This window comes from Balaenoptera borealis, assembly GCF_965194805.1.
Source record: "Balaenoptera borealis genome assembly, chromosome: 11".
Classification (NCBI taxonomy): domain Eukaryota; kingdom Metazoa; phylum Chordata; class Mammalia; order Artiodactyla; family Balaenopteridae; genus Balaenoptera; species Balaenoptera borealis.
Window position 1 is genome coordinate 2,947,513 of NC_138868.1, and position 20,304 is coordinate 2,967,816.

The window sequence follows — 20,304 nt, forward strand, 5'->3', positions numbered from 1 at the left end:
TGATGGTCCAGCCACACCCTCAGCGTTCTCTTCAGAACCTGCTTTCTCATTTCCTGCACCACGGACAGGCTGAGGATTTTCCAAATCTTCAAATTCCAGTTCCTTCTTGCTAAACAATTCCTTCTCCAATTCATCTGTCTTTTTGCATTTTACCATCAGCAGCCCTCACAAGGTGTGCCCCCTACAAAACCCCAGGACACAAGTCGGCCAAGCTCTTGGCCACTCGATAACAGGGATCACCTCTCTTCCAGTTTCCAGTAACAAGTTCCTCATTTCCATCTGAGATCTGATCAGAATAACCTTTAACATCTATATTCCTACCATGCACCTCAAAACTCTCCCAGGATCAACCCACTTCAAAAGCTGCTTCCACATCTTTAGTTATTTGTTACAGCAGTGCCCCACTTGCACAATACACACACACACACACACACAAAGAGATTTATTACAGAGGCTGAGAAGCCCAAGATCTGAGGTCATGGCGAGCTGGAAGCCCAGGAGAGCCGATGGTGTAAGTTTCAATCCAAAAGCCAGCAGGCTCAAGACCCAAGAAAAGCTGACGCTTTTCAGAGTCTGAAGGCTGGAAAAGAGAGATGTCCCAGCTCACAATCAGGCAGCAGGAGTTCCCTCTTACTCAGCCTTTTTGTTCTAGTCAGGTCGTCAACTGATTAGATGAGGCCCACCCACACTAGGGAGGGCAATCTACTTTACTCAGTCTACTGAGTCAGATGTTAATCTCATCCAGAAACACCCTCCCAAAACACCCAGAATAATTTTTGGCCACATGTCTAGGCCCCCTGTGGCCCAGTCAAGATGACACATAAAAGTAACCATTATACAATAACTGCTTTCAGATCCTTTGGGTGCATCCCCAGAAGTGGAACGGCTGGATCATGTAGTAGTTCTATGTGGAATTAAAAAAAAAAAATTTATTTATTTACTTACTTACTCATTTGGCTGCGCCGGGTCTTAGTCGCAGCACACAGGATCTTCGCTGTGGCACGCGGGATCTTTTAGTTGCGGCATGTGGGTGGGATCTAGTTCCCTGACCAGGGAGCGAACCCAGGGCCCCTGCATTGGGAGTGTGGAGTCTTAGCCACTGGACCACCAGGGAAATCCCATATGTGGAATTTTTTTGAGGAACCCGAATGCTCTTTTCCACAACAGCTGTACCATTTTGCATCCCCACCAGCAATACACAGGCCTTCCAGTTTCTCCACATCCTTGCCAACACTTGTTGTTTTCTGTCTTTTGATAGTAGCCATCCCGACGGGTGGGAGCGAGCTTTACCTTTGAGGGTTTGGCTGGAAGACAACAAATGATTTTTTTCTTTTTTTTTTTTTTTTTCCTTTTTTTTGGCCACGCCACGTGGCTTGCGGGATCCTAGTTCCTGACCAGGGATTGAAACCCGGGCCCCCCCCCAATGGAAGCGTGGAGTCCTACCCACTGGACCGCCAGGGAATTCTGACCAGGAATGATTCTGACCATTTGTCACCTAAATGACATTGGGTCACATGTTACGTGTGACCCTGCAGAGCCACCCTTTTACGTTCACATCATAAATGTCAGCATACTAGGTCACTGGCTTCTCAGGGCCTGTGAGGACCTCCTGCCCGGGTTCCTCACCTCTGTCCCTGTCGTGTTTCAAGGATCCGTGGTCTGAAGCCTGGGTCCCCGCTGGGTGGTCAGCGTGCAGGAGGCTGGTGAAGCGCCTTTCACCAGATGGTTCTAACCCTGCCCCTGAAATGGCCTTTGCTTTCCATCCCCACGGCCCCCGGCTGGTGTGGACAGGGGCTTCCACGGCTCCCCTGCCATTAGCAGGCCGGGGAGGGGGCTGGATTTGGCTACGGGCTGCTCCTGTCGGTGGCATCCTTGGAGGACACCTAGCATTGGGTGGGGCCCAAGAGTTGAAATCAATGTCACTTCCAAGGACGGGATCCTGGGGTCCCTGGGTCTCCGTAGCGCCGCAGCCCCCGGCCCCCATGTGAAGCTGTATCAATCAGGGTTCTCCAGGGAAACAGAGCTGGCAGGATGGAGATATATATATATATGTATATATCTATTTAAGAGGTTGCTTGTAAGGAGTTGGCTCCCAGGACTGTGGGAGCCGGCAGGTCTGCAGTCGGAAGGGCAGGCTGGGAACGCAGGCAGGAGCTGGTGCTACAAATTGAGGCAGAATTTCTCCTCTAGGAAATCTCAGTTTGTGCTCTGAAGGCCTCCAGAGGACTGGGGAAGGCCCACCCACATCATCACTGAAAATTGACTGACGGTCCATGTGTGTGTCTGCAGGCTGGCATCTGAACGCCCGATTCATTTGAGGGTGGAGACGGCTGCCCCCGGGCCCACCAGGTCTCCCCATCTGAGGCACGGAGAGCCCTGCCCATGGGGGCTCTGGTTCAGGTCTCCCCAGGAGCCCCAGGCCACTCCAGGGGACTTTGGCTTTGCCTATCTGGCTGCCGCAGTGCATCAGGGACCACGTGGCCTCTTTACTTTAGTCAGTGCATCTGTAGGGCTCAAGTTGGACCGTTTCCTGTAGGTGCTGGTTTCGTTGCCATGCACAGGTGCATGGGTGGAGTTTTTTTCTGCTTGAGTGAAAACCAGTGAACAGCTTTGAATGCTTTTTCGAGATTTCCCCTTCCCTCCAGTTATGGGGACCAGTCAGAGGAATAGATTCCCCCCCCAGGGGAGGGTGTAGGGACCAGTTGGGCTTGGTGGGAACGCAGGACGTGGTCCATGGGAGTTTCCAGGCTCAGCCCCTTGAACTGCCCCCGCTGTGGCCTCCTGGGCCGAGGACTGTCTCACGTAGATTCTCACAGAATGACGGCCTCGCTGTCGAAGAACGCCCAGGGGCCTAGAGAGGGGCAAAGTGGGAAGATGTGCCTCTGCGTGGGACCGATGGGTGTTGTAGCTGCCATTTTAGCAGTTACGATTGGTCCACACCATGGATGGGCCTTGAGGGCACTATGCTGTCTGAAATCAGACAGAGAAAGACAAATACTCTATGATCTCACTTCGAGTGGAATCTAAACCAAACTCATAGAAAAAGAGATCAGATCTGTGGTTCCCAGAGGCAGGGGGTGGTGGAAGTGGTTGAAGGTGGTCCAAAGTTGGACTTCCAGTTACAAGATAAATTAGCCTGGGGATGTCACATTCAGCACGATGGTTACAGGTAATGCTGCTGTGTGGTACACGTGAAGGTTGCTAAGACAGTAGATCCCCCATGTTCTCATCACAAAGAAAAAAAATTTTTGGAACCATATGAGGGGATGGACCTGAACTAAACTTAATGTGGTCATCATTTCGCAAAATATGTAAGTCAAGTCATTATGCCGTACACCTTCAACTTAGTGCTGGGTATCAACGGTATCTCAATAAACCGGAAAAAAGGGAGTATCTCTTGTTTTTCAAAAAGGAAGTTCTGTTTGGGCTCATTCTGCTGTCAGGCCGTCAGGATGTGGAAGAGTGTCCTGCACTCGGCGCTTTAACGTGATTCTCTCTCTTGCAGGTGGCGATCATAGCTGGTAACTTCGAGCTGGCTGAGTACATCAAGAACCACAAGGAAACCGACATCGGTGAGTAGGCCGGTGGCGAATGAACTGTGAGGGGTTCCGTTTGATTGGTCGCCTCGTTAGATTGGTTCAGAGTCTGCTTTTAGCAAAACTTCACGGAAAGCAGAGTGCTGGCATCTTCCCCGCCTCTGTTGCTCCGGTTTCGTAACTCTTGGCGGGGTTGGGGTAAGGAAAACCTTAGCCGTCAGGCGAGGACGCCGGCAGTAGCCGCAAGGCATTGCTCGCCGTCCAGAGAACCAGATCACTTTGCAACTCATGGAGACGGGCTTATGGGAAGACTCTGTAACGTGCATGATTCCATTCAAAGTGAGAGATGGCACCGACATGAAGCAGGAAAGAGCCAGGGGCGTCCCCTCCCCTCCCTCCTCTGCATCCCTCCCACTGTCTGCTGATGACCACTCCCCTTTCTAGTACCCCTCGTGCCAACCAGGAGGACTGTCTCTGGGGCTCCTCCCCTCTCCCATCGCCCTGCCGGCGGCTGGGCCCAGTCTTGCATCTTGGAAGAGCCCGCTGGCCTGTTTCCTCCAGCCCCGGGCTTACACAGGACATGCAGCGGGGAGCAGTCCTACTGGACCAGCAGCGGTGAGATTTCAAGATGGTGCCATCCCATCGGGGGGGGTGGGAGGGGCAGCGGGGCTCCAGGGCGCCTGGAGAAGTAGCCAGATGGCGTCTGTGTCTTGTTGCCTGTGCCCCTCACCCTGAGTTTGGGGCTGGGGGCGAGCGATTCCGTGTGTTTGGCTGTCCAGTCTTTGCCGTGTCGAGTGTCTGGCGGGCGCCCGCCTGCCCCTGAGAATCGCACAAGGATGCGGAGCTGGATGCCTGCTTGCCTCATCCGGTCCCCTGGGCCGAGCATCGGGGCCCCCCAGAGGCTGCGCCCGATGCTGACGCGAGCCCTCCCGCGAGCCGGGGCGGACCTCCTAATTGCTCTGAGATCCGGGCCTCTGCCATGGCCACATCAGCATCTTCCTAAGCACATTGTGCAGATGGGCGAGTTCACGCCCGCAAAGTGCTTTAGGAAATGAACTGAGCTCTGCAACTCTAACCACCACCCCCCTAAGACGAGAGAGCGGTACAGTCGGACAGGGTTGGCTTGAGGTCTAAAAATACCGGTTCCTGTGAAGGGAATGGGAACTCTGTTGAGCAGGGGCAGGCATCCAAGAAGACAGGTGTGCAGGCCCCAAGCATGACCGCGGGATGGTTAATGGCCCCAAGGACCCCTGGATCTCCGAGTTTCTGCGATGGTGACAAACTTGGGGCTACCTACCCTCGTTGTTTTCACTTTCCCTTGCCTGGGGCCCGCACGCCAGGGGGAGGCGTGATGTGGTTTCCTTACCCAGCCGTCGGAAGGGAGCCGAGAGAAACTAGGGACTCCACCCCCTGCCCCCAAGCCCTGCCCTACACATTCACACCCCTCCCCACCCCAGCCATGAACCCATCCTGCTCAAAAAGTGCCCATGTTAAAACCCAGGTCGGGGAGGTTCCTGGCTTGTCTCTCCCATTTCCTATCTGGGATGCAAACACCTCTCTACAAACAGGTTTTCTTATTATAAAAATAATACCTGTTTGTTGGGTGAACACATTTTAATCACCACTCACCCACTCGAATCAATGATTTCTTTAAACTGTAAAGGGCTTGCCCTGTCGAAAGATGGGGTAGTCACGGTGGGCACGAGTGACTTCCGTGGGTCATGGTGCGGAGGTTGAGGTTTGAGGTCTGCCTGCTGTACCTTTGTAGACGCCCTGGGGCTCAGTGAGGATGTGGGGTGGCTTCTCCTATCAATCCATGCCCCTCGTTACCTGCGCCGTGGGCTTTCCCTGGCGTGTCCCGAAGGGAAAGGATAGTACGGAAAATCTGCTTCCCTGCCGGGTCCTTTCAGCATCTCCAAAGAAGGGGAAAAAAGAGTCCTCTGCTCTCCTCTGGGTCGTCTGACTCAGCATCTGTGATCGTGAACTAGCAAACTGTGCCGTTTAAGTGGATTCTATTGAAAATTTCACAGAGAGGCGATGAAGGGCACGGAAGCTGTGGGTCCCTCGTGGGTGCAGATGTCACTCAATGCATTCATTCTCAGACGCACAGTAAATCCATCCTAAGATCCCGATCCAGCGTCGTGTTAACTAAACCTCGAGCTTTGAACCCGGTTGTTTGCTCTGTGCCCTGAGGCCCCCCCAGCTTTGCATCTCCCCTCGTTACCGGCGAGGCTGGTTGCTGGGTGTGGCGGGGGGGAGGGTCTGGCGCTGTCCCACCCCCCGTGTGAGTCTGGCTAAGTCCCGCGTGCGGGTCGGTGCCTGCCATCTCAGAAAGCCGCCCTGCCTCTGGGGGAAGGAATAAGCCCAGGGAAACAGCCAACCCTTTCTGAGCCTGCGAGCCCAGCATCCCATGCTCCTCCAAGGATGCGGTCGCTGTCTGCGTGTGACCAAGGACGAAGCTGACATGGGACGTGGCACTTGGGTTGAGTTTCCCCCGAAGCAGACCTTGAGGCAAGGATTTGAGGGAAGTGGTTTGCCGTGGAGGTGGTGCCAGGCGGCAGCGGTGGGAGCACGGAGAGTAAGTCTGGAAGGGACAGGACGCCAGCTCAGGTGCCTTAACGAGGAGGTACCGCAGGCACCCGAGACCCAGTCCCATCAGGACCTCCGGGGGGGTCGCGGGAGCGCGCCTTGGCCTTGTCTCACCCCAGGGGCGAGGTGACTTGTATATTTACCCACCCGGTCAAGTTCCTGTTAGTTCAGGCCTGCTCCGTGCCAGGGAGGACCCTCCTCGGGGAGACGCAGGTGCCCGTAGGGGCAAGTGGCCCATGTACCCGGCGCACTGAGTGCCAGTGGGTGTGGGCAGGGCTCCAGTGGCATCTCCCAGGCGGGACTCTCCCAGAACCACGTGGTAGAGTGATTGGCTGGGCCAGGCCTTGAAGCCAGGCTCACATGACTCTGGGGGGCTCTGGGCTCTCCACCACCAGTCTCCCTGCCTCCCTGTGAGCCTAGAACAGGGGGCTGCACTCCAGGGCTTCAGGCAGCAACACAGGCTTGGGCAGGGGCGGTTGGGGGTCTTCACACAGGCTGGCGCTGGAACCGGGGCTGGACGCGTGGGTGGAGGGAGGGAGAGGGAAGAAGAGGGTTCTTGGGTCCCAGACCGCTGACAGGGGATGGTCCCACAGGAAGTTCTCCTCTGGGCCTCCTGGTTCAGGCTTAGCGCTCTGTGGCGGCCAGAGTTGAGCATCTCTCCGCCGAACTCTGCTCCCCAGGTGGGCTGAGAGGGCAGGGGCAGGGGAGGAGGAGGACACTTCGGCGGCAGCGTGAGGCTGGGCCTGGGGGCTGCAGAGGGGTCATCCGAGAATCAGTAGGATTAGGACTGAGGTACGGGCCCTGCAGACCAGCAGCCCCGAGCTGTGCCGTCAGGACGACCCCGGAAAAGGCTTCGCGGCTCAGGCAGGCCTCTCACCGCCCGTGGGTGGGTTTTCAGGGGGGAAATCCTGCCCTAGAGCCTCCCTGTCTTCATCCAAGGCCCAGGTTAAGCCCTCACCTACGGAGCCCATTGTTTTCTCTCCTAGTCCTGATTCCTCCCTGGCTTCCACATTTAGTTTTCACATTTCAAAGAGAAATGTCGAGCCCGGTGCTTCTCTCCCGCTGTGACATATTCAAGGGCACCGGGACCGCTTCTCCCCTGCGGGGTCAGGGTCGGCCTGCAAGCTGTTCTCTGGAGGGGGGACAGAGAACAGGAGGCAGGAGGACAAGCTTTGGGGGTAGAGCCACCTCCGTGCGGCGACCGAAGGCAAGAGTTCTGACGGGAAAACCTCAGAAGTCATTGGTCCAGAACTCCGACACCCCTGCCCCCCAGTTCGTTCCAGTCTCGAGGAGAATTCACGCCTCCCGGGAAAGGCGGAGGCAGCCTTTCTCCCCGCTGTGCTGTGCTTGAACACCCCTGGAAGGCCTGGGAGGAGGTGAACTGGCAAGTTCCTAAGGGGCCTCCTCTTTCCCCTCCACCGCCGTCTTTCCAGGAGCATTTCTTGGTGCATTCTCTCCCCTTGGGCCCCCTGCTCATCTGGGGCTTCGGAAACATTCGTTTGTCCCAGGCCTGGCCCTTTAGGAGCTGATGACACAGAGGGCGATGTCCTCCTTGCCTCCCTGCCCCCGGGGTTCAGGAGTTCGTTGAAAGGACCGCAGACCCCGGACCTTCCAAACCGGCAACTGCCCATGAACCGCTCTCCCAGGGAGAACGGCGCACGTCTGCTCAGAAAAGCAGCTCCCCACCTCTGTGATTGTTGCATGCACCCCGCTTCCCCCACGTCCCAGTCCCCAGCCACCTTGTTTGCTTTTTCGTCCCCCACCCCAGCGAGCCTTCTGTGTTTCTGGCAGTCGATCCCCTAGATGGGGAGTTCTTTCCTGTTCCTGACTGTTCTTGACGCGCCGGCAGAAACCCTCCGAGGCTCCCCAGTGGCCGGCAGCACGTGCCAGGTGTGGGTGCCCCTGGGGAGCTTGTGTAGAAAGCAGGTGCTCAGAGCAGCCCCTCCCCACCGAGAACCTGACCCAGGAGGTCTGGGGTGGCCCCCTGCCATCGCCGTTTTCCATCCTCCAGCAGTTCTGACGCTGGACATCTGAGCCCCAGTCTACCTCTGCTTCCCGGGACCCTCCAGGCCTGCCTGCCCTGCCCCCATCTCTGGTGGGCTTGCACAGAACACGAGGATGGGGCTGCCATAACAAAATGCCACCAACTGGGTGGCTTCAAACAGCCGAAATGTATTCTCTCGCGGTTCTGGAGGCTGGAAGTCCAAAGTCAAGGTGTCGGCAGGGCTGTTTGCCTCTGGATGCTCCAGGTCAGGTTCCTTCCTCGCCTCTCTCCCAGCTCCTGATGGTAGCTGCCAGTGCTTGGCATTCCTGGGGCCAAGGAGATGCCTCCCTGCTCCTTCACACCGCCTTCCTCTCTGCCGTGTCCCAGATCTCCTCTGCTTCCTCTGGTAAGGCCATCAGCCTCTATATTGTGGGCCCACCTGAAATCCGGGACCATCTCTTCTTGAGATCCTGAGACTAATTACATCTGCAAAGACCCTGCTTCCAAATAAGGTCCCGATGATAGGATCCAGGGATTAGGACTCGGACACGTCTTTTGGGGGCTGCCATCAACCCCCCGGAGGGCACTCACATTGCTGTATGACTGTCACTCTGGGCTGTTACAGCGCCTGGCGCACAGTGGGGCCTCAGTAAATGTCCGCTGAATGAGTGACCCCCTCCCCCGCCGGTGTTCCCACTCCGCATTCAGCCCCTCCCCGCCCGCTCTTCTTGACATAAAATCCCGATTTCCCGGCACCTGGAGTGGGGTGTCAAGGAGCCGAGCCCTTGTGGGCAGATCGATTCCTGGCTTGGATGTGTTTGCCAGAGTGGAATGTTCTCTGCCCCCCAAGCATCGTCAGAGGCGGGGGCACGGGGCAGTGGGTGGCGCTGGGGGCAGTGCTCTCCGCCCACACAGCAGGTCTTCCTGGGGCCACATGAGGTTGGGGGTCTCCAGTTGGTCGTGTGTGAGGCTCCCTGGCCACATGGCTTTTCCGCTCCAGCTTCTGTGGCTTGGCTTCCCTGACCCCCTGTGACCTGGGAGGGTGCTGTCAGAGTCTTTCTTGGTCAGGGCTCTCTTTCGTCTGCCCCCCCCGGACTCTTGAGTGGTAGGTGTCTGGTATGATCGCTGGGGAACTTCACAGGCCGTTTGCCTCTTGTTGCAGCCTCAGGAATCACGGTTGGGGTGCTGGCGAGGGATGGGGCGGGGGCCGTGTTTCTACCTTATGATCTTCAGCAAAATTTGACTTATAAGCTGTACCACAGCGTAGCAGCGATCCAGAGGAATGGGGACTCACGTCCTGTATCTGGGGCTGCTGGCTCTTGCCTCTGTCAGGAGGTGCCCGTGGTGCTTGCTAGCAGGCTTGTGTTTATCAGATATTTAGTGGGGCTCAGTGGGGGCTGGGACACCATTCTGGAGAACACAGCTCCACACGTCAGGATCCTGAACTCAGAGGAAATGAAGGTAAGACTCACCTTTGCCTAAATCGTGTTGGGTTGCATTTCTGAAGGTAAACATGGTGGAAGGATCCCCCAGATGCCAAGTTAGGCGTGGGGTTGATTTTGGTGTTCAGAGTGAGCACATTGAAACGCTACACATTTTCCTGACTTTCTGCATGCAGCCTAATCAATGGGATGCCTTTCTGAAAAAGTCCCTTTAACGGCTCGAATATCCCCCCGCCTCAAGCCACCTTCGTGGAGCCAGCCTTCGTTTTCCAGACACAAAAGTGCCCCGGCCGAGAAATCAGGGCACTGAGCAAGCTCCGCTGTGGCTCTAGGGGAAGACGCTAACCGTATTGAAACACAGGAGGTGATTCATGGGCCCTCCGAGGTCTGTAGAATCCGGAAGTGGATCCAGCTCGCCGTGTAGATAGAACCCTATCCCTTTAAAAGAGAGATTGCATCTTGTCGTGAAGCGTTCTGTTCACAGCCCGGCCAGCGTGTATGTTGCTGCTCACCGGAGCTGTGGTTCATTTTTTTTTGTTTTTTTTTTTAAACTCCCTTCCTCTTTAAAAAAATTAAACGTGACCTCCATTTGGTTATCTCATTTGCTTACTCAGAGAAAGTGATGGTTTAAAAGCGAGCGTGAATACCCAAGTTAATCTTGCTTGTTGTCATCCATTGCTGAGCTGCGGCTGAATCCATGAGCCCAGCAGGTCTTAAAAGCTTTTGCCATCGAGCATTTGCGATGGCTTCTGTAGGATGGAGGTCCCCCAAAGCAAGGCTGCTGGGGAGCTGGGGAGCTCGAATCCGAAATAGTCATGCAAAGATTAAGCATGTTGCAAGCTGATGAGCTTTGGACTGGGATAACCTATTTTTTACCACCTTTGTTATTTTTGTTTTTGCCTGGCTCTGTGGGGAGATGCAGTGTCAGATGGATTAAATGACATGGGTTGTTCTTCTTCAGCGGAACAAGGTTTGTTTTCCTATATCTTGTCCTTCCGCAGCTACGGGGAGAGAAGCGAGAGGTTTTGCTTTTTTTAAATGAAGTCCATTGAGCTGATGTGTGAGTTTGGGTGTCTGACGAGCCGCCCAAGGATCGCTTGGATACTGTTGCTAGGTTTCGAGACGGAGTGGCTATGTAATTACGTTTTAGTTATGTATAGATGATGAAGAGAGGGAGGTGTTTTCAAACAGATTTCTTAATGCATTATTCTTGGGGGGGGGCGGTGTGTGTGTGTTTATGTGTGAGAATGTAACATCTGTGCTGATACGGAGCCATGATGCTTTAAAAAATAATAATAATACCTGCTTGGTAGCTATTCACCTGCTGTGAAATAAAATAGATCCGATTTGAAAGCAGCATTCAGATTTCCTGGCATTTGGACTGTAAAATATGCTACTTACCATGAAACGTAGCAATGATATTAAGTGTGCACGGCACCCTTTGTTTGCATGCAGAGCCGGCAGGTCCTGGGGAAAACCCACCGTTCTAACCTGCTTCATGTCATCAGATTGGCTCGTTTGGGGTCGGCACTGCCGAGTCTTCCCCTTGTGAGCTTACAGAACGAGCCTTCCCAAGGAAAGCTGGGCTAGTTTGTTCCCTAGAATGATGCGGCCCTCACAGCTGTTGCCTGGACGCCCAGAGAGTATTTTCAAGGCAAGTTGCTGAGGGAGGGAGGCGTGCTAGAGCCCCAGCAGACGGAGCAGCCTGAGCAGATGCGAGCAGCCCGCTGTCGCCCCGTCACGGCTGATTCTGCTCCCGTGTCACCGCCCTCTCGGGACCAAGGGAGCTGTGCGGTGCGTGTGGGCCACCCGTGCCGGATGCCTCGTCCAGCCGAGTGCGCGTGGCTCCCTCCTTGCCGTGTCCGGTGCCGCCAGCCCCCCTCTTCTGTGTGCCGCCCGGGGTCTCCATCGTCCCGCTCTGGGTGTGTGGTCATGTGCTCGCTGCTGTAGCTCCCCTCCCCTCCCCCAGGCATAGCTGTCTCTGAGTTTATCCCCAAATCCTGGAACATAGCTGATGCCCCGGGGCGCAAGCTAAGGGGATGCCCGTTTGTGACCCCACACGAGGGTTGCTCTTGTGTTCTGTCGGGATGGCCGACTCCCAGCCCTGGTGTCCGGTGAGTGTCCACTGGGGATCCACGGTGGCCTTGGTCTGTCCCAGATGCTCTGTTCACTGGACTCCCGGGGACACTCGTCGTCTTGGTCCCGAGAGGGTGCAGCAGCGGCCGTGAGGCCTTGACCCCCTGTGCCCGGTGTGTTTCCCCTGCTTTGTCGTTATTGCCCGTGTTCTGCCCCTGGGGCTCTCCCTGGCCCCTTCACATGCATGCGGCCTTGGAACGCTGCCTGGTGGAGGCCCGGGCTGGGGACGCGTCCTCCAAGGTGTCCCCGGCTGTGATGGCCCCCCGTGCAGGGGATGTGCGTGGCTGCCGGAGCACGTGTCCCACCAGAGGTGCTCAGAGGATCCGCCCACCTCTGTCTGCACACTTCTGCTCCTCCCCGTCCTCTGGGTTGAACTGGTCCCCAAACCTGAGCCTTTCTCGGCTATTTGTTTCCCGCTCCTGTGCAGTTTGGGCCCCTGGGGAAGACCCCTCCCCGACTCCATCCCCTGCGGACAAGCGGGAGCCCCAGAGACCCCCCCATCTCCCCCCGGCCTTAACCACACATTCTCTGCACAACTGCCTTCAAGGTGAGCACCTGCCCGTGCCGTGTCTCTCGAGCACCTCAGGCCCCAGCGCGTTTTATAACCATTATCGCGTAGCACCGCCTTCATTGTCCGAGAGTGAGATTCATAGAGAACATAACCTAACACACACATGGAATTTTTAAAAATCGGCGTAACATCCTAACTGTCCTGTAAGGAACGGAAGGCAGAGAGGGATGGGCGGGGAGGTGGCCTGCGCGTCCGCGAGAGGGTGTCCCACGCAGCAGGGCCTAGGCCAGAGGTGGGCGCTCTTCCCCTCCAAGTGCACTCAGCCTCACGTCCCTGAGCGCCTCGGGCAGCTGTGACACCAGGAGGGCCCGCCAGCCACCGGTGCCGCGGTTTCCCGAAATCGTGAGCTGTGCTTGGCAAAGTTCCGGACCAAACACCACGAACGCTCTTCCACTTACGTAGCAGCTGCATTTCCGGAGAACTCAGTGAATATCCGTGCAGAAGGCAGTGTGTCTGTTGAGTCGGGGTGGGCGGGAGGTTATGCTCAGATAAGCAGGCTTTGCGTCTCTACGAACGTCTGGAGGGTCACTCACAACTCATTGACTGTCGCACGACTGCTGGACATTTAGGGAGTCTGGCCCCTGCCCACCCCCTGTGACAAGTACCCCCTCCCCCGACCAACTACGGGAACGCCCCCCAAGGCCCCTGCAGCAGGGTGGACACCGGCCCGTGTGGGAGCCATAGCTGCGGTCCTGACGGGGTGGTCCCGGGCACAGGTGGAAGGCACCCCCGGACTGCAGGCCGCTGCACCTCTGCATTCCCTCTCCAGGGGGGCTCCTCTCCGACCCCGAGCACCCACTGTATCTGATCCTCGGGCCTGCTTCCAAGACCCGGCCTCTGAGCCCGTGTCCTGGGACACACGTCTCAGCCCAGGCCCATCCTTTCCTTTCTCTGAGGCCGTGCTCAGACCCAGCGGAAGTGGGTCCGAGAGCGCGAAGGAGTGAGTGAGTGCCCTAGGGTCCCTGGCTGTGCCACTCACCCTGCTTCCTGCAGCTCTGCTGGGCCTCCCCTCCCCTCTCCCGGCCCCCGGGTCTTCTCGGCCGGGCTCTGGCTTTTCTCCACCCCTCGCCATTCTCCCACCGTGACTGTCCTCCTGGTGGACATCGTGTCCCAGCTGAAGGGCTGGACTTTTGGTGGTCGATTCCCTGCAGGTGGAGAATGTCTATGCCTGCGGGAGGGAGTGGGGAGGGGCTGAAGCCAGCGTTAGGGGCAGCGAACCCCAATGGGCCGTAGAGTCGGGATGGCTCCTTGGAGGAGGAGGCAACAGGCTGTCTTGCTCTGAACAGCGGAAACAGTTAGTGCTGTGTCGGTGCCCTTTCATGCCTGGATCGCGCTCACTGCTTTTGTTCGATCCCTGCCAGCGAGGTGGCACTGTCGCTGTCCCCATTTCACAGATGAGGAGAGTGAGGCTCCCAGACTCAGAAATGCGTTCCACGTCGAGGTCACAGGGAGCTGGGGTTTGGACCGAGCCACCCTTAGCTGCCACGATGCTGTCCTTGACCCTTTGTGCATCCTGGACCCTCCCTCCCCCCTCCCGAGTTTGCTGCTTCCCCCGCTCACCGGCAGTCCTGCCTCCTGGGGGGTCGGCAGGCAGCTCCCCAAGGCTGCGCACAGAGGAGCACTTCCCCGCGGACAAGCCGCCACCTTCCAGCAGGGCTCCGAGGGCACCCGTCCTTCCCCCACCCCCAGTGCTCTTGGCTGATTTTACCAGCACCTTCTGGGTTCTGCCTGCAGAGCCCATGCCCCCTGTGCACCCACCAGCCCAGTTGCCCCGGCCCCGGTCTGTCTCCTGTTGACACCAGGTCAACGGGAGCTGGTGCAGGCTCCCGTCCCAGAGCCGGCACAGCAGTGACGGGACCTTCCAAGGAGAGCAGCCCTTGGCCAATTCCAGCCTGGGCTCTTTATCTGAGCCATTTCATCCAGGAAAACCGGTTTCCATGCTGCTCCGAGATGTGCCTTAACGAGTGGCCTGTAGGACGAGGAACAGTGGTACTTACCTCTGGCTCACCCAGCACCTCTCCACCTGCTCGTCCCTCAGGATCCCTTCCTCTTCCTTCCCCTTGACCACCTCCCCCTCCCCCTCCTCCTCCATGCTGGCTGACCTGTGCCCTAACTCTGGTCCTCAGTATGTCCCTCTAGGGGGTGGTTTTCAAACTCTGCTTTAGCACTAGTGAGTTAAGTGCATCTGTGTCACAGACGAAGGATCCAGTACAGCCGAAGGAGACCAGGGCTCTGGAACGCACTGCCCACCCTTAATTCCCACGTCTGGGGAGAAGGTCTAGTGGGACCTCCTGAAAAGAGGACAGGCCAGGCTCCTCGGAGAGTCACCTCTGCCTTAAGGTTTGCACGCGCCCTCCCCCCGCAGTCTTCATGGTGACAGCTGTAGAAGGTCGGGGTGTTTTCGGAAGTAGTTGTCTTTTGAGGGGGTGACAGTTGGTGACCCCAGGGAAACCCAGACTCAGAACGTGAAGGAGTCCAGAGGAACCTTACAGACGCCTCCAGAAACCCAGGCCGCCCCCAGGAGGTCCCGTGCCTGGCCTGAGTTGGGGGGCGGGGACGAGAAGCCTCCTTCCCAGCAGGATGCCCGTCATCAGGAAGCAGTGGGACCCCGACCCGGGGCCCCACGTTCTGGGGACGGGAACCTGTGATTCAGAGAGCCAGGGCTCCCACGAGGCTGCTCCGCTCGGTCAGTGGCACCAGGAGCTGCATCTTTTCACCCCAGCCCGGGGCACTCCCTGTGGGGTCAAAGGACCAGCCAGAGCAGATGGCCCTCGGCTCCCCCAGGCACGCACCCCCAGGCCGCACTAGGAAGACCCGTCCACCTCCAGGTGGAAATTCCTCGATGCCGCCCACCTGGGCCGCTTCCACGCGGCGCAGACGGCTGCTGGCCCACCCACCTGCGGCCCTCTGTCCACCCACCCCCTTTCCCAGGGCACCTTTGCCGCCTCCGTGGGTCACCCCCGCCTGCCCCGTGGTTCTCCCAGCAGGGGCCCTACCCTGCCACGTTTTCTCCCGTTTGCAGGATTCCCTTCTGCATTCAGAGTAGAAGCTTATTTCCCAGAAATCGGGGTGCACGGTCCCCTGGGCTCTATGGGGTGCTCCCGAGACCAGGCTTTGGACCACTCCCCGTCCTTTACCACCATAGCGAGAGTGCTGTGTCCCATCTGGGCTCTGCTCTGACCCCTCACCTACGACCTTCCGTTGTAGGGTCCCTGACTCACCAAGCCTCGGAGCAACTACAGGACCCCAGACAAGGTCCCCGTCAGGCTGGTGTCCTGATGCCAGGAGAGGGGGTCCCTCCCCTGGTGTCCTGCTTTTAAGGACCCATCCGTTCTCAGCAAGCCTGGCAAAGCCCCACGTGGCCTTTAGGGAAAACACACACACCCCGGAATTTCTGGACTTTGTGGCGTAGAACCACCTGGAGGGTGCACATCTCAACTATGTCAGGAAACAGGCACAGGAAGCTTCCTTGTCGGGAAGGCGCGAAGGCGGCTGGGTAGTGGGACCAGAAGAAACATTAGGCCAAGTGCCAGGAGGACATGGGTTCCAGCTGGACTCATCTGTGGGACCTTGGGGGAGCCCCAGTGTCTCTCCCGGTCTCAGCAGCCACTGCAGGCGTGAGCGCTGTCTCCACTCTGTCCCACGGCTGCACTGGGGGCTCTTTTATGATTAGGGCTGAGCCCAAATTCAAACAGAGAGAACTAAGTGTCTTGTCTTGAAGTTCTTCGTGGCTTTGCAAGTGTTTGATCTCATACGCAGGCTGAGGGCTTAGAAGACTGTGTGGGGTAGAATTCGACTGAATGCAGAAAAAGGTTTCTATTCTGGGTTTAATGAGAGGGAGTGGAAAGACGCTTGAGGTGGCTTTCGAGAAAGAAGAATTGTCCACATGGGCACAGAAGCGGTGCCGATTTTAGCCAGGCTAGAAGGGACACATTGATGCTAAGGGAGCATCAGGTGGTCAGAAGGGAGGCCGAAGAAGAGAAAATCATCCTGTCTTGGCTCATGGGGTGATGAGTGTCAAGTTCTCAGTCATCCGGGTCCAGGCACAAAACAGACATCAATTTACACTCATCCCTGGGGCCATTGGCCACACGGGGTGCCCTGACCAAGGAGGCCACCCAGATGGGGGCGTCCAGGAAAAGGACGATAAGTAGACCCAGAAAGCGTTTTCCTTCCCCTGGACCAGAACTTTGGGAAGTCCACGGGGGTCCTCCGCGGGAGAGCTGGGAAGGGAAGTCTGGACAAATACCACGGCCTGGAGGGGCAGGGTGCGGCCAGAGCTGGGCTGAGGGCAGGGAACCAGCCCTTCCCTTAAATCGCGGTGCCATCATTCGTTGTTGGCCGATGGCCGGTTCTAGGTTCTGTGGTCACCCTGCAGCCAGCGGGGTGGGGAAGGATGCTGCACCAGAGAAAGGACCAGAGAAGGGCAGGTGCCAAGTGCTGGTGAGCACAGTAGGCGGTTCCTACAGAAATTTGGCTCAGGCAGCTTGATGACTTCCCCAGGATCCCATGCTCATCGCTGGGGTGAGGTCGGGGTTCAAGCCCAGGTCTACGACTCTGCCTCTTGTCCGTCACATGCCCTGCTTTCTTGTAGAGTTTTCCAGCTAGTGGAAGACAAATTCGACATGGATGTGCTCCAGAAGGGGAAAAAAATTTCAGAACACTGTGTTTTGCTCCTTTTGTTACGAATTTATCAATGTCCTTTTTGGTGCCCAGAACAGATACTAAAATATCGATGAGGAAGAGTGATGACAAAATTGTGTGACCAAGGGCTTGGGGTGGGAGTGGGGGGCAGGCGATAATGTTTGCTCAGTTCTCGCTGGGGCCACGCTTAGATCCGCTCCGCCAGGTGGACAGATCCCAGACAGCACCAAAGCTGGTGTGAAGGGCTCCGAGTCCTTCTGGAATTCTCCAAGGCTAGGGGGTAAGGGCACTTATCAGTGTTCAGATGGACCAGGCTAAGAGGCAGTCAGAGCCTTGGGGGGGGGCCACGCCTGTGGCCCCAAGAGAGGACGTCCTGCCTCTAAATGCTTGCTCGGCTGGCTTGTTTCAGTAGAATTCACCACCGTCGCTCAGAGCTAGGGACAGCTGTGGTTGGCAGCGAGGTTCTTGGTATCCATTGCCTGTAGGGCCTGGGACAGAGTGGGCATCCAGTAAACGTCGGGTGACATATTTAGACGTATATTCTCTTCATTCCGTCAAAGGCATGCTTTGTATTGAAGTCCTGCATCCCCTACCCCCGCCCAGACCCTGCCGTCTTTCTGGCCACACGTGTTTCTGTCACCGACCGTCCAGTGTCGGTGAGGATGGTTTGTCCATCGTGCTGACCACAGGTCACTGGTGCTGGGAACAAACACAATTTTGTCTTCTCGGCGTCACCATTTAGCATCCTGGCCCTGTGGGATGTTCTCAAACAGCAGCAAAGTTTTATGTGAACTGGCAAGAAGTTGGGAGAACGGTGAGAGCGAAGGGTGACGGCGGCTGCCGTGGGCGCTTGCCCTCCATCGGGGTCTTTGCAGCGATGCTGAGGAAGGGACGTCTCCCAGGTGGTTCGGCTCAGCATTTCTCTCGTGAAATAGCCTTGGATGTCGGCAGCGTCTCCCACCTGCCCCGAGCCATTGGCTGAAGGGTCAGGGATCCTGCCCGCTCCCGGCCTGAGACCTGCCATTTCCGTTTCCTTAGTTCGCTCATGACATGTCTCGGGCCACTGCGTCCTCTTGTCTCCCGAACAGATGTCGCTCGTGGGGGCTTTTTGAGTGTCAGCCGTGGGCAGACTTCCCTCCGTCTGCTGCTCACGCGTCTTGCCAGAGAATGCTACCACGGTCAAAGCCAATCGTATCAAATTCGTTTAAAGGTAGAGCTCACGGCTTAGTGTCTCAGAATAGTCCCTGAGTTCTGGGACGCCACAGTTGTCATGGCAATGGTTCTTTGGGGAACCGCAAGCGTTATCCTGTGAATGGCATGGGTCCAAACTGCAGGTTTCACCTCCCGTGGGGGCCACCATCCAGCAAGCAGCGGTACCAGACGGACTCGGGGACTGCCTGCACTCCTCCCCTTTCCGTCGGCGCCTGTGACCATCTCCGATCTTTTTGGTGTTTGGGCTGATTGGAGGGTAATGAGTAGAATGAAGGACTGTGTAGAGGGGATGAACACTAGGGGTGTGTGCTCGTCCTGCCCTGAGGAAGCGGGTTCTTTGGGGGTGTCACCGGCTCCCTTCCTTGTGGCAAGCCAAGAGAGCCCCAGCTCTTTGCCCTGCCCAAGCGCGATCCCCGATTTCAGCACCAACAAAGGAGCCCATGACACTTAAGCCAGTGACAGATGAGAATGACTACAAATCAGTTTGAATTGGCCAAACGGGGGAGGGGGAGGGGGTGAGGAGGGAACCATAGGTGTCCTTGGCTTAGAGGACACACGCCAGAGAGTGGGTATGAACGTGGTCCAGGGACTGCTCAGGGACTGGTCACCCCTTTCCCATGGCCCGTGGCCCCTGTGCACCAAGACCGTGGTCTGTGGAGGGCGCCTGTGTGGCCCTCGCCGTTCCCGCCGGGCCCTTTCTGGAAGGAGCTTTGTCCTTTTCTGCTTCCTCCCACCCGGAGCCCCCAGCTCCCAGCCTCTCCTGCTTGCGTTTCCTCTTCACACACATGTTTTTCCTTCCTTTTCTGCTGTTAACCCTTCTCTGCAAACTTCAGGGTTGGGAGCAGGTACCTTTAGGGCAGGGTGTCTCCACTCCCATGCTCCACTCTTCACCCCACAGGCCGTCAGACGATGCAGGATCCACCCCCTTTATCCAAAAAAAGATCTCAGAAGCGAAAGCGTGTTCATAACTCATTGGCAGTCAAACTTGACCTGAACTGATTTGAGGCTATTTATACCCTTTGTTTACCCTACTTTGTGTGATGGTCCATCCGTCCCCTGCAGGAATCCGCACGTGATTGATTATGGGACTCTGTCCAGACCCACCAGTGGTGCCCGTGATGGACAGCACGTGGGCTGTATCATCATGACGAAGCCAGGCAACAGCCCCGCCCCACGCTCTTCAGAGACGGTGCCCTGGATCTGTATTTGTTGAATGAACAAGAGTTCTTAACCTTAAAATAACCCTGGCTCTACCTTCTAAGGATTTCAAAGGATCCTTTCAAGATGGTATTGCCTCCGAGGATGGGGTGCATCTTTGCTTTAAATATTAAAGGGCATCTTATTTGGAAATCACAGAGGCTTTCAGAGAATCTCTCCGTCAAGGTCAGAGAAGGACTTTGCCTCTCTCCCTGCCCATCTCCAGCCCCCTCCTGCCGTACGTTTCCACGGTTTCCCATAAAACCCCGCAGGGGCCCGGGAGGGCCGGGCATATCTCCCTCTGCTGTGTTTAGGGTTTCTTCTCTTCCAGTCAGAGACACAGTTGTTTTTATTTCTCCAAATCTCCGTTTCCTCTTTTCCTGCCTGGCCGGTTCGGCAGATGGGTTAGGGGATCGTCAGGGTCTGGGGCCAGGGGCTCACGGCCTCCGTGAGAGTCAGACGTGGGCTCGGTGCAGGTAGACTGCCCGGGCACAGGCTGTGTCCACGTTCTGCCCTCTCTCCCCACCACCACCACCCACCCGCCCCCCCTGCACCCTAACCCTCTGTGCAGGTGGCTGGCAGAGCTCTCCCCTGACCTCTGCCCAGACCCTCAGACCCACCTCCTGCGTGCGGGATCCACCCACCCGGGTAGCCCAGACCCCTCGCTGCACCCCAGGCTGCCATCTGTTGCGGGCTGAATTGTGTCCCCCCAAAGCCATAAGTTAAGAGTCCTAACGCCCCGTACCTCAGAATGTGGCCTTATTTGAAAATAGGGTCTTTACAGAGGTCATCAAGTTAGGCCATTAGGGTGGACCCTAATCCAGTAGGTCCTTATCAAAAGGGGACATCTGGGGACAGACTTGCACACAGGGAGAACGGCCTGTGAAGATGAAGGCCGAGGTGGGGGTGATGCTTCTCCAAGCCAAGGATCCCCAAAGATGGCCAAGAAATCTCCAGCAACGGCAGGGAAGACGGGGAAGAGATTCTCCCTCC

The 20,304-nt window shown here is 56.9% G+C and overlaps 1 protein-coding gene across 1 annotated transcript in view; it reads left to right on the forward strand.

The window, feature by feature from the left end:
- Positions 1 to 20,304, forward strand: part of SHANK2 (SH3 and multiple ankyrin repeat domains 2) — a 478,101-nt gene that overhangs the window by 205,108 nt on the left and 252,689 nt on the right. The window contains exon 12 of the mRNA XM_082342199.1: positions 3,506 to 3,572. Within this exon, the coding sequence (XP_082198325.1) occupies positions 3,506 to 3,572 (67 nt within the window). The remainder of the gene's footprint in view (positions 1 to 3,505; positions 3,573 to 20,304) is intronic.